This window comes from Plodia interpunctella, chromosome 3 (assembly GCF_027563975.2).
Source record: "Plodia interpunctella isolate USDA-ARS_2022_Savannah chromosome 3, ilPloInte3.2, whole genome shotgun sequence".
NCBI classification, from domain to species: domain Eukaryota; kingdom Metazoa; phylum Arthropoda; class Insecta; order Lepidoptera; family Pyralidae; genus Plodia; species Plodia interpunctella.
Window position 1 is genome coordinate 355,078 of NC_071296.1, and position 14,661 is coordinate 369,738.

At 36.5% G+C, this 14,661-nt stretch overlaps 1 protein-coding gene across 1 annotated transcript; it reads left to right on the forward strand.

Annotated features, from left to right (window-relative positions):
- Positions 1–171: 171 nt before the first annotated feature.
- LOC128683576 (uncharacterized) lies at positions 172–10,299 on the forward strand. Its single transcript, XM_053769333.1, has 4 exons — positions 172–205; positions 7,154–7,237; positions 9,171–9,324; positions 9,587–10,299. The coding sequence occupies exons 1-4, from the start codon at positions 197–199 to the stop codon at positions 9,751–9,753; spliced, it is 414 nt and encodes a 137-aa protein (XP_053625308.1). The 5' UTR covers positions 172–196; the 3' UTR covers positions 9,754–10,299.
- Positions 10,300–14,661: the final 4,362 nt, after the last annotated feature.

Sequence of the window (14,661 nt, forward strand, 5' to 3'; positions counted from 1 at the left end):
TTTGCCCCAGCATTTACGTCTGAAAACAGAATTAAAAGTTTTCGTAATTTAGGACGTGAGGTCGTGGATGATTCTACAAATGTAAAATTGTCACTTGTTTTGTAATTATGTAAAACAAAAGAGGATCAGACAGCTCTATGGATTTACAGGCGGCGAGACGGGTTGACGGCGCTATCATATACATACTGACGAGGTGATGTACAAGGTGAGCACATTTTATGGTAATAGATCCTTATATATAGATATCTACTATGTTTTACCCCTTGCATATATATTCTTAAAATCTTTGCGATATAAATAACATGGGTCTAGAAAGGTGTCCTAAAAAAATCAAGATCGCTCTCATTCCGTTAGAAAATAAATTAACGATTTATTAACAGCTCATAATTACGTATCACACAAAATAGGAGATAAATATCATCATGTTGAATTCAAGAATTGCATTTCCCCGAGCACAATCCGACTGTATCAGCAAATTAGGAATAGGCCAGAGAAAGCTAATTGAAAATTTTAATTTTGACGGCAAATTCTGCGGCTAATTAATTTGAAAAGCCGCGAACCGGACCACTTCCGGAAAGTATTTTAATTAAAATTAATTTTTGACAACTCAATCGAGCGTGTACACAAAAATTTTAAATGATGAGATTGTTGAAAGGTCGAGTTCGAGATCATTTGTGTTAAAACACCAGCTTCGTGCCAATCTAGGCAAGTTTCAGCGCGGGTGGCAACAAATTACTCTAGACTTCTCTCTTCCTACCCCATATAGTAAGAAAACCGCCGATAGCTGAAAGTTAAGATCATAGAGCCGGTGGTACCTCGAGTGTCGCGTTCATTGATCCCGCCAAGTAAACATAAGGAAAATATTTTAGACTTATCCGATGTGACTCATGCACGGCAATATTGTTCGTAACTGAAAAATAAGCATGAGTGAGATTGATGCCAGCGTGAAGAGTTCAGTGTTAGAGATCAAATAACCTTGCTAGAGGTACTCGTAGACATAGGTTGAGATGATAAAGATAAGCGCGAACAAATCCTGTACTAGAGTGATTAACAAAACGCCCGCATTGTCCGTACAGGACACATTCCGTGTTTAATGAGAATTCCTGACCACTGGGATCAAACGGCTCGGAACTTTGCTAATACCAGGGTTCATCAATTTGTAGTTGGCGCTATAATATATGATAGATAGATAAAAACTTTATTTGTTACTACTTAACATAAGATACAAAAGAGAAAATACTGCCAAACTGATATTCAGTTGTCACTAGAATGACTGTGCTAATACGCAGACACCTCCGTAGAAAACCATCGTCCACCTCATGAGAAATAGCAAATTAACTTGGTATTTTTATAAACATAACCAGAAAAAAAGCACGCCTTAAAATTCTCTACTATTATAAATGCCTGTCTGTTTGTTCCGCTTTCACCGATAAATCGCTGGACGGATTTTGATGTAATTTCGTTTGTATGCTGCAGTTAAAGACTCCTGTTCAAACATGGCTTATTTTTCAAAAATCATCCCCCAAATGAAAATTGAAGCGGGCAACGCGAGAAAAAGCTAGTTCGATGTAATTTAACAACTGGCGTAATAATATAACGCGTCTTTTGGCAGAGTTCAACGTTATTCGAGCACTAGCGTTAATGGTAATAAATGGCGGGAAAAAATAAAACTACAGCCATTTCCGCTATAACAGCACAGTGGCACAATTTTGGGGCAATTAAAATATAACTGCAGCGTGAATTTAAAACTATCCTTACTAGTTTTTTTTAAGTACTTAAAATTTATTTAGTTAGTAACTGTTGGCTTGGTATATACTTGAAGTGTTGTAAATACAACTCGAGAGCTCGTAAATACGAGCTCTCGTTATTTGTATTTAATGGGTTTGTTGTATAACCTTTCATGTCCAAATTATTAGATTTTGGTGAGGGGATAGTGGCCGAGCAGGAAGAGTGACGACGTAGGGTATTTGCTGCGGGCAGACGGCAGCAGCTCGTTAATTTATTACAGTTCTTTAACACTAGAACGTTTACTTCTATTTTAACTAATTCGTACATGAGAGCATCATGATATATCGTTATACAGAATACGTTATAAAACTACTTTCGATATGGAGCATTTTAATCTCAAAATGTTAACCAAAGTTCTTTCAAAATACTAATGTCTACAAAAACTCTTCATTTCAACTAAAAATACTTTTCATTTTGTCTCAGAAATATTGCATATAATATTGCTCGCGTATATTTACTTAGTTTGAAATAAAATCTATAGTGTAAGTTAATTCTAAGTGCAAAAACTAAACTCGCGGGCAAAAGCTAGTCAATTTATACATGCGAGTCTGTGTGTATGTTACGCTTTCACCACGACTGAACCGATTTCGAATAAATTTCTTGAATAAGATCGGAAGTAAATATAGGCGATTATTTTGTTCAAAAATAATTTAACAAGGCTCTCTGAAGGGGTTAAAAGTTTGAGTGAAGTATCCTCAAGCACGATAGAATGATTATTACAACAAATATTATAAATGCCAAAGTAAGTTCTTATCTCTTCACGTTTTACCTACTCAATCAATCTCCTTGAAGATTATTCATATATTTATGAGTACTGGAAGGACATACACTACCTTTAATTCCGGGCAAAGTACTTATTCTTTTCGAATAGGCTATTTACATTGTTTCCCTATATTAGTCGAGACCAGAAAAGTAATGTTTCCGTTGGAAAATAACAAAGCTAGTCCAATCTATTATTGTGCTTCAATTGTGGAGTCGCGGGTAACAGCTAATTACAACGTAATAGATACGTAAGATACAATATGTTTAGGGATCCTCAGGCAATAGGAAATGTGCACAATGTTTGAGTTGCGAACTAAACCTATTCTAGTCTCGAGGTTGGTGCGGCATCCGGCATGGTATGACTTGATTCAACGACTGGCTTTGCCCGCGGCGCAATTGTTCCGTTGCGTCAACGTAGCGCGTTTCCGCTCCGCTGTGCTCCTGCCGACGCGAACCACGCGAAACGCAAGAGTACTCCGTTGATATCCATAGGTTTGGGCACAACAAAAAATAACGGAGGTCGACGGACCAACGGAGCATCGGTTTTAGTTAGAACAGAACAGAACAGTGTTTCACCATACAAGAATTAAATTATTAACACTGTTTAGTGTGAGGTCTCAGGCATAATCTGGTGTTTAGTAAAATACATAAAACTTAGGTATTAAACATTTCACAAAGCCTACTGAAACGCATTTTAATTATTTTTTATTTTAGTTATTTCCATAAACACGACGTGCTTGTATTGTAGTGTTTGATTCTACGCGGATTAGTGCAATTCTGTGTGAATAGCTAATATCTTAAATAAAACCTGTATCACAGAACTTAAAGCGAGCCACGTTATCGCTTCGCCCTCCGAATTCTGTATCACAATATAGGATATCTCCAGACAAACGGCCCGTTAAGTGGATAAGTATCAGATGCAACTCTGAAGCCTGTGGGGCCGCTGTCTGATCAACACAGCCCTGTATTCTATACTGGATTAAGCGTGATGTACTGTTAATTGATGTCCGAAAAAACTACTACTAAATGAAGTGATAAGAGAATACGAATTGAATAGGACAAAGAAATGTGAATAAAAGATGTCCAGGGAGACAAGGGAAGAGGTTTGGGAGAAAAAGCTGTCTGATTCACCATCTGAAATGCAAAACCGAGAATCCCTTTTTTTTTAAATCGTCATATAACAAATAGACTAATGTGAAATAGCCATATCATTATATATTTTTTAAAATTATTATCTTTAAAAAAGCAATGTACCTATGTTGTTTCCTGAATAATTGCCTAGCATGTAAGTTTCGAGTGATCACGAAAAAAAAATCAAAAATGATAACATTTGTAGTATTCTACGAATTAGCGAGGAGTGTTTAGAAACAACTAATACTTAACTAAAAAAGCGATACAGCCCAGCGAGTCTATCAGGTGGTTGTGGAGGTCATGTGTCAAACGGTTATTGGGCAGACAGCACGTCTGGCCGCAATGGATTCCATCCCAGATTATTCGCTCCATGCTCGTATTAATGTTTGCATTCTCAAACAAACAAAGCGGACTCCCTTTTTTTGGATTTCACATCACAATCTGTTGTTTGCACGAAACCTTTGTTCCATTTCAGACAAACAACGCTAGATATTATGAAGTTTACGCGAAAATGTGCACCGAGCTGACGGATTTCTAGGAACACCTATTTTATATTAACTGTTGCTGTGTTATATATTAACTGTGACTTCGTCCACGTGACGGAACCGTAGTAGTACGGAACTGTAATTCCCCCTCCGCACTCCATATTTGTTAAAATATTTACACTTGCGAACTACCTAAACCTATTCTAGTCCCGAGGTTGGTGCGGGCATCCGGCATGGCATGACTTGCCAATGTCTGGCTTAGGCCGCGGCGCAATTGTTCCGTTGCGTCGACGTTGCGCGTTTCCGTTGCGTTGTGCTTCACCCGAAATGCAAAAGTGCTCTGTTGATTTGGAAACAATTTCAAGAAGATTAGTCTAATAGATAGAACATGAAGAGTACATCAATTATATAAAAGTTTATACATAGATCAATGTGTTTATATAAGAATATACTAACTTTCAAATAATTTATTTCATTCAAATTTTGACGATATACAATACATCACTTAGTATCGTATAAAATTTGAATAAAACTCTACTGCCGATTTCCAAAGCACAGGTAAAGAAGTATTACCTTAAAAGTGAAAGTCACGTATCTTTCTCAAAAAAAATATTACGTAATTTTACATCAATGCTTATAATAAAACTCTTTCGAATTACAGTTCAATTTATATCTGACCATCAATACAATAAAAACATTTTACATGATTGGCCATAAGTCGTTAGTAAATAATGAATAGCCATTTGGCCACCGATGCAATACCCATTACACTACCCGATAGCTACAAGAAACTGTTTCAGTGTTTGGTCAAGAAGTATTGTGTTTGGTAGATTTTTCAAGAAGTATTGGAGTGTAAGAAACAATGTTGTTATAGTTTCATAACAGGGGCAAGGGCTTTCAATTCCCACTCGATTCCAGAATTTTTCATTTCATTATAATTAAAATAAAAACCTTTGCCTCGTTCGTGGAGAAGTTTTTGGATAAATTATTAATTTCATAGACAAATCTTTGAAAAAGTTAGAAATAACTAAAAACCTCGAGAGTGATCACGAAACAACGGAAATTAAAGATGGTCAATTTTAACGAAATTTTAAAACCCTTCATCCTCTTGTATCCATTTTCACCTATAGTAGCCTCAACATCACCCGCGAATGTCCACAAATGGCTCATTTACCGCATCTATATAATAACAGCGTCCGTAGCATTCAATGGGACTATAATCGCTAAAGTCTATTATAATACACGTGTTTTAAACCGTCACTGGACAATTATAAACAAGCAATTCTTTTTAGCCACGTTTTCAGTTTATTCCGCCATGATGGCCATCGGATCAATGACAGTGGCGAAGAAGAATAAAATAAAAAAACTCATGGAAGAAATCAATAAACTGGATGACAAACATGACAAAGTAAAAGATCGTAAATACAAAATATATATCGCTTTGTTCACCGTATGCTTACTGGTTAATCATCTCAACAATGTGCTTGTTGGATTGTTCAAATCTAATTTTACCGATTTATATGTGACATCAATTACTTTCGTCACATTGATGGTCGATTCTGAAATAATGCTCTATGCTAGTTTTGTGACGATTTACGTTTCGAAAATGAAGTCGTTCGTGTTGCTGTTAGAAGATATCATTAAGAACAGAGACGTGAAAAACTATGATTTGTATGAACGTTTCCGACAAATGGTGTATGTGCTGAAGAAACTTAATAACGTTTTTAAACATCAAGTAAGTATGGATTATTGACGCCGCGCTGCGCCGAATAGAACTAAAAAGCGGTTTACACTTTGTAAACCGCTCTATAACGCCGATCATGCACTGTTCAGGCAAATATTTTTAGCTTCATAAACAGACTGATGGGAAAGTAATAGATCGCAGTATAGTCGTGCGGACGTAAAGTATAATGTTTTAAAAAGCCCGCCCACCGCGCACCGCGCCGATGATGGATTCCAGGCGGCGAGAATATTTTGAATAATAATAATATCTTTTTACATTTTTCAATATGACATAGGAGGCAAATTAGCATCGTTGTTGCTTGGCAAGCTAACTCCGCCGCCCATACCCACGACCGAACAAGAATCGATCAACATTATAATCGGCCAAATGATGCGGGAAATCAATTCCGATAAATTGTAGATTTTCGACGAAAATTCGGGAAAATGGGTAATGATTTGATGACAATTACAAATCTTGGTATTAAAAAAATATATAATTTTTATGTGGTCTAGCGAAACTCAATTTTATATAGTTTCGAATCTGTGCTTCGAAATTAATTAAAATGTAAAACAAAATTCAATAACTTTAATATTCCACAGCGAACAATCGCGTGCCTTGTCACTACCCCGCCCATGGTTCATATCTCACAAAATTTAATTTATGTATATTTTCATTCAGTTTTATAAACAAATTAAGTTTCTCTCGTTACAATAAATTTTAATACGTATTTTTACGCTTTCATTTGCCTCTAGTGTTTGTTGTGTACAATACTTCAATTTGTGCACTTACTTCAACACCACCTTAAAAATAAGTAGTTGTTCGCCGCGAAAAAAATGTATTTTTGCCCCAAGTTGATTTGCAGACCTCGCTCGCTTCCCTCGATCGGTAAAAAATTTGGTAAACACCAAATCAGACACCATGTCTTTTGATGTGCTATATTTTGATAGCTAAACAAGTTTTTCCATTTTTGAAGTATGTATTCAAATTCAAATGCATAAATCTTTATTCAACATAGGATGATACTACGCTTATTGTCATCAAAGAGACTTATTGCATCCAACTCGTGACAAAAAAATCATATTGATAAGTTCCCACGTCAAAAGCTGATCCTGGGCGCACCGCTGAATCATGTATATCACAATAACAACTAAACATGTGGGCATATTTTTTGCTCAGTCGGATGAAAATTGAGTGGCAAGATCATAGACCGAACAAACGTAATTACTTTCTTACACGCATGTACATTGCAAGTAATATATTCCAGCTCATGTTGGTGATCTGCTTCGAGATGTACTTCACCACGAGAACAGTTCTGCGGCTGCTGATCAAGAAGGAAGACATGACTGACGTAAGTTTCTAATATTTAGATATTCACCATAAGAGGGGCAAATACAAAAAATAGTACTATCCATTTTATCTAACCATCCTCTTAAAGAAAATAAATGTTGTACCCAGAGATACAAATCTAAACCTAAATAACATAACACGCATTAAAATTGTAATTTTTTTGTTCGAATTATCTGGAGCACTGGCCTACTTTGTGAATGGATTATTGTCCAATTCTCTGTGGAAATTTCTTCCTTGGTAAGCCCACTTCTCACCCAATAGCCTCTTGATCTACTAACGCTGGGCTTTGTCTACGCTACGAGCACAAGTGTAGCCGGAGATGTGGAGGGGAATATAATGTCATTGCTTTAAAAAAACCTTTGACAATATTATGAATGACGGACGGACGGCCCGACCCGTCTTCGCTTGGGTAACACCATAATAAATTATTAGGAATCAAATGGTGAAAACCGTACAAAAATTCGTCCGGTAGTTTTTGAGTTTATCGCTTACAGACCGACGTGAATTGGATGATTTTTTTTATAATTTATAACGACAAAGAATATTTCTTGTACATGTTCGCCATCACTCAACCGACACACAGTGATAAATGGATATCTTTTTACATAAAGCCTCCTTTTCACGTTAATGTCTGTGTATACCTGATATATCGAGGTCTTAAATATTCAAAAGAAAAAATCTATTTAAGATGTTGTGTGTTGTGTAGCACGAGGGCCCCTAAGGGGTCCCTTAGTCAATGTTTTCATGTAAGTACTCAAAAAATGGACCTGTGAATCGATTATCTCGTCGAAGCATAAAAGTTAATTTGGATGTGCATTTAGTAAAAAAATAAGAACGTGTGTATGTTACTATTGACTAATTTATGTCGAAATGCCGTCTATTTTAGATACAGTTCCCGAGAATGGTTGTTTTTTTAAATCATATTTCAGCATCTTATTAGACATTCATATGATTTGACGTCATTTTAATTTTCACACACACAACTCGACTAATAATATTATTGCATATAATTGTTCGCATTTTAAAACGAAAAACGCTATATACAGTTTTGTTCGAAAACAATGCGCAGGGGCAATGAGAAGGGTTTGGTTTGGTTGGTAATGGTTTTTAATTTATTTCTTCTTTCCTTCCCTTTCGAGTGTATTATTGATAAAACTGGCGTCACATTTAATTCAAGTCGCCTAATGGCATCTGGCATGCAGTAGCAAACAACATCCAGTAGCAAGTAGATGCATACACACCATTTTATTATGTGTGTTACATAGAAAAAGTGAATTCTTAAAAACCGTGAATTTACAAAGCAAAATTTATAACTTTCAAACCTGATTCTGATCTGAAATACTGATTCTTGTCACGGGACCACGAAAAAAAAAACACGTGTCAGTCAGGTCACGGCGCGCACTGTGGCGTGCCGAGCGATATGATTGATGAAGCGGTAAAAGCAGCATTGTTCAGCGCTGCGGCCCGCTGAAAAGAAGCGCTCAAAGCGCGGCCGCGGGTTCTAAGTACTAACGAAAAAAAAAAAACATGTTACCTACCTACATTTTGTCACAACCAGATCCTACGCTTACGAACTGAATAGAAATGACTTCCTTTCATAGGCGATGTGCTAGCAATTAGTTAAATCTACTAATATAATTATACCTATATAAAAACGTGATACTGTAATTAAACTCTATTCCTTTTTTAAAATTTGTTTGCACCCACATAGCGTTTTCTGAATGAACACCATTATTGACTGTTACTTAGTCCACCTATCTGGACTGGACCCGCCAAGTCGAGCAAACAAAGCGGCACGGCCGTATCATCCTTTTCGAAGCAATTCAGGTCAATTTCGAACCCCAATAACTTCGTTGTGGATAAATTATACTTTTTCAAATTGTATTTTCTGCTATAAAGTTTATATAAATAGTATGACTGATGTTTGTCCGTAGTTCATCTATATCTGCAAAACGCTGTCGAAATGCATGCTAATGCTGCGTCACGTCCTCGTGTACTTGCTGCTCGGGGTGCTGGGCCAGTGGGCGACGGAGCGGTTCCGGCAGGTCACCAGTCTGGCCGACACCATACATGACATGGATCTTGGAGGTTCATTTTTAATTGTTAATTAGTTGGGATTTGGTCAACGCAACACCGATCCTCGGTCGATCCTGAATTAATATTTTCAAGTTTTCCTAGGCAGCTGATAACAATAGTATACTCAAAGAGGATTAACGCCAAGCTGGATGTAAAAAAAATCACTGCCAAATATTCAAAATATTTAGCTTAGTTTTTATGCTGACCTCGGGCTTCACAGCCGCGAATGGAGCCGGGAACAGGCGAAGACGACAGATGAAATCATTGTCCACAGAGCAGCTAACCCTGCAGACTTGGCAGATGGGGAGACTTGCAGCAGTATGCGTCGGCAAACTGCAGACGACAGCCTTCTCCATAGACGGCCAGCTGCCGCTGAAGACCGCGTCCACTGTCATATCCACCGTCATCCTCATCATGCAGTTCGGAATATCCCTGGAATGAATATTGAGGACATACCTACTTCTTATTCTATTCGAGTGTGTTCTTGCTGTTATCAGTTTCAAATTCGCCTAAATTTAACATTACTTTTACGAATACCTACCGACATCTGGTGGTTCCATATACACTAATGAACTCAAACTGTCAACCAATGTCCAGGTTTCCTCACGATGTTCTCCTTCACCGGAAGCAAGTTACAGTACCAAGATCTTTCGTGTGTCGTATTCGTTTCACTATTAGTTACACGGTTAAATAGATTCAACAAAAAATCCAATTAGTTTTTCTTTTATGGTGTCCCACTGTTTGTTAAACAATTATTGGATTATTTTAACAGGTTTTATTTAATAATTAGTTATTTTAACAAAATCCGATGAGGCCATAAGAATCAAAATAGGCAATATTAACGTAGCTGCTGCACCCACGTAATCTTCTCTGTATGACCCAAAGGTTAGATAATGCTCTTAACATTAAGTCCGTCTCTTGTACGGTGTTTTGTGTCTCGTTTATTGTATTTTGTGCACAAAATAAAGTATTTTCATAAATAAAATATTCAAATAACTAGTTGTGAGCTATTTTTAATCGAGACAACCCGGAGACACTGGCCAAATGTACGAGACCCGGTCCCAAATGAAGTGGGAGAAGAGGTGAATGAAGAAGAAGAAGCGATTATAAAGATTTTTTGATTATTTATTTATGATTTCACCAATACATAGTGTGATTCCTGATAAGGTGTAGGTGGATAATTTTTTATGTTTTCACCCGAGCGAAACCGGGACGGGCCAATGGTGCATAACAATATACAAAATTTTTCTGTAAGTAATGATATTTTTTATGGTTCAAGAATGCAAAAACTATTCTATTGACTAAAAAACTATTCGAAAATGAATTCACATGTGAAGGCAATTCGGAAAAGGAATTGAAAATGGAGCGGCGGATTTGATTAGAACACTCCTAAAGCTCGTTCACAGAAGCTTTCAACATTTTAATTCTATCAGATCCGTAAAGTTCGTGGAATCGAAATTGGGACAGCACAATATTCGTTCACTGTAAACGTAATGGCGTTAAAAGTATTTGACTCTGAAAGAAAGATGACGATTGTCGCGTGCCTATCGGAAAAGCTTCGCCCGCGACTTTGTTCGGCTGTATCACTAGACAATATCATGTTGATCCTTACCATGAATGTGGCTCTTACTCTTACTGTCACATGAGCCCATATCCAGTTGCTTCCTCGGGCATTTAACATACACCAAATAATATTACAAACAAAAAAGAATTGGAATATTTTTGTAACGAATAAACTGAAATACCACCTAACCGATTTGATGAAATTTGACACAGAGACAGGCTAAACCTTCAAGAGGAGCATTTGATGCTACCTTTTATCACGAAAAACCGAGGACTACTGGTTATATAAACATCTATCTAAGTAGGGCAAGGTGGATTACATTTAAAACATATTGTACACTTTATACATCATAAATAAGGTATTTTTATCCGGTATAGTATAAAGAGATTACCCACGCCCACGAAGCATATAAAATGTGGTCTGTGTACTCAATCATAAAAGAAGCATTAAAAGCTGCAGCTCAGTCGGGTTCTTTCATAATTGAAACATTCTTTGAGTTCCATCACATAAAGATTTATATATAGATTCTTATATATTCACCGAGTTTATTAAGTCACTTATATTTCCTTTTCGTTTCCTTCCGCGACGAGTCGTTATACTTGATTCAATTTGTTTCCCTTTGATTGCATTGTTAATATTTTGGGAATTGATGAGATATTTTTTTCTCTAACTTCGTTGTTGCCGTTCAATTTGTGTTTTGAATGTTGATTTTAACCCACTTCTAAATAAGATACCAATTCATTGTAATATTATATTTTAAAGTTTTGATTACTACGTAGAAGACACTAGGATAATATTGTTTTCAAGGTTATACCTTCAAGTCGGTCCTATTGTCGATCTACCTTAGGAAACTCAAGGAAACTCATCGAATTTAATATGAGTAATTATAATCAGACAAGAAAACAAAACATGCAATAGAAGAAATAAATCCACAAATAACAAGTTCCTACAAAAACGGAAGCACCTTTTTTGATACCACACGTTTGTTACAAAGTCATAACATAAAGTATGCAAGTATGCAAAAGAACGTAATCTTGTCTATGATCCCAGAAGTAGGTACTATCGCGCCATAACGTTAAGTCGGAACTTGTAAGATTCGAGTCTCAGATGGTATTATAAGAAATTGCAGCGTCTGTGTATTATACATCAGGTCTTTTTCTTTACGTAGACGTTGTAAAATCGCTCCCGTGGGAACTTCGTAGGAAAAGATTAGATTTTACTTCTCCTGTACCATATTTCAAAGAGATTTACATTTCCGATAAAAGTTTCCAATGCATCAAGTTAGACCACATACATAACAACAGAAACACATTACATAATTTTATATACAGTCATCAGCACGCGAAGCCATTGAAAATTTGAAAAACTCTTGTATAGAGTTCCATGTAGTTACCCACTTTAATATGTGGTTGAATGTACATATTTTTAGCATGTCTTAAGATAATTTTGTTTCAAATTAGGAGGTCACTGGGCTCAAGCAAGGGCTTAATTAATTTACACAAGTAATAAAATATCTTTCAGATTGTAAAATTATCATGATATCTTTTTAATAGCGACATTTAACACCAACTTTCGGCCAAGCTATGAATAATTTGTTTTGATGCTGAGCACTTATAAAAATAGACATCACTGTTTCTAGAAAATGAACGGCAAGTAAGAAAACATGTAAAGAAAAATATTCAGGTATAACACGAAATTCACATCAAAATGAAACGAAGATAAGAGCTGCGTCATGTTGAAATAAGTTTCTCATATTGAATTTCTTTAGTTTCAATAATTATGGTGACACATATCTAATGGACTAAAACCAAGTGCGTCTAGATGAAGAAGAAGAAGCGGCGCAGTATATGTTATACCGCCGAACTCGGACAGATACCGAACGCGAATGCACCTACATTGCGCAATTATAAATTACGATTAAATTTAATCAATTTAAAAATGAAGGTCGAAATCTTCAAGTTTTGCAAACTGTTTGTCGATAGAATAACTGACATCAAAATGTTATCTCGTGTATGTTATATCTATTTCACGCGTTGTCAACGTCTTGTACTAATAATCCTGTTTCACAGTTTCACTTACCCGGCTGCGGGATACCAAGGTACTAATATCCTTTGGCATAAAACTCATTTTGGCTAACTCCGGAGCTCTCCGACCGTTTCCGGGCATTTCAGGTTTATGGAACGCGAGATTTGGGATTCTGGAGGCGCTGGATTCTGGCGGTTTAGTATTTTAATATAATTTATAAATTGGCACTGAATGGCTGAAACTTGTTTCATACAAGTTTAAAAAAAAATCAGTTTCCACGAATTTAAACGACGTATGACAAAAAATCGGTTAAGTAGCTCTCGTAAATATTATTTTGTCACACACGCAGTTGTTTAGGTCGACGTATATCTTTTGGAGAAAATCATGCAATAATACTCGTTGTTGCTTTAAAATAGATCCCGTACCTTATTAGGCCACCGGCATACTGGGTCAATGATATGCCAATATCACCAAGACAACGTTGGAGTAAAATAGATCCCAATAAATAAGACACGATGGTGCAAATAAATACAAATTTATATATATTATACCATTCCTTTGTGTCTTCACGCCGCCACTGCTACATCTCTATCCTAAATTCGACGTAATGTTATCCAAAGTCCATTGTTAAATCTAAGTTACTTCATTAATCACAAAACCCTCACAACTTGTTACATAATCTCATTTCCTACCGACTAGGACCCGAATAGACGCCCTACCGATCTATAATGGACCCTATATATGTGAAATGGACTAATTAATGAGCTACTTTACATGCCTAAAATTCGTCACGCTGGTTTCGGTAGCATTATGTAACCATTTTTGGTTGCTCATTACTCTTTTGTTGTTATTTTTAACTGTGCCGGTCGCTAGTGTGCGGTGTGTGCTAGGTTCTTCATAGAAATTAAACCTAAATCCACCACCACACGTTCGAATGTTCACATGGGAGACCACGTTCGAATTTCAGCCGCGGCTGATCATATAGGGTGTAAGTAAATGTATGAGATTTTCTGATCGACCGTTACTAGCTTCCGCTTCTTCGTGCTCCGCTTGCGGTTTGTAAGATTATACTCGTAATGTTTTGCGTGCTGAAAGAATTTCGAAAAATAACATTACCATAAAAAATTACACGCGTCGCCGACCAATGTCGGTTGTTACAGAGGTTACAGTGAAAAGTAGGCCAAAATTATCATAATAAAAGTGGAATGAAACAAGTCAGAACTTTTAATTTTGTTAGCAACAAAAATTCTCACGCTCTGTTTTATTCAGGAGTAATATTGAATATTTTTTTATCCAGCTTTGAATTTTTTCACCAATGCTATATAAGTATAGCTAGCCCAGAGCTGATTTATTGATGTAACGTCAAATAAAGGGTGATGGGCTTCGACGCTCAAGACCTGAGGAAGAAACAGAGGAAACGATTACATGAGAGAGAGATAGCCGAGTGGAACGAAATCATCAATCGAACTCGTCTTAACGTGGTGGTTGCTCGGAGTGAGATGATACATTTTTGATCACCCATCGCGAGACAAATCTTATCCACCACTTAAAACAACAAATTGCTTATCCACCACTTCTTCTCTATATTCATTCATTCATTCTTCATAGTCGTATTTATAAAACATCAACTTTCTTGGCACTATTAATGGAGTGGTTTGCTATTGCCTTCTCCATTTCGGTTAATAATCAACCAGTACAGGTTTCCTCACGATGTTTTCCTTCAGTGGAAGCATGTTTTAGTCTATTAATACATGAGTCAG

Excerpts from the sequence above, each read along its gene's own strand:
- LOC128683576 (XM_053769333.1), top strand. Across the intron at positions 7,238-9,170 it reads AGAAGGAAGACATGACTGAC|TTCATCTATATCTGCAAAAC; the intron begins GTAAGTTTCTAA and ends GTTTGTCCGTAG. Across the intron at positions 9,325-9,586 it reads ACATGACATGGATCTTGGAG|AGCAGCTAACCCTGCAGACT; the intron begins GTTCATTTTTAA and ends CATTGTCCACAG.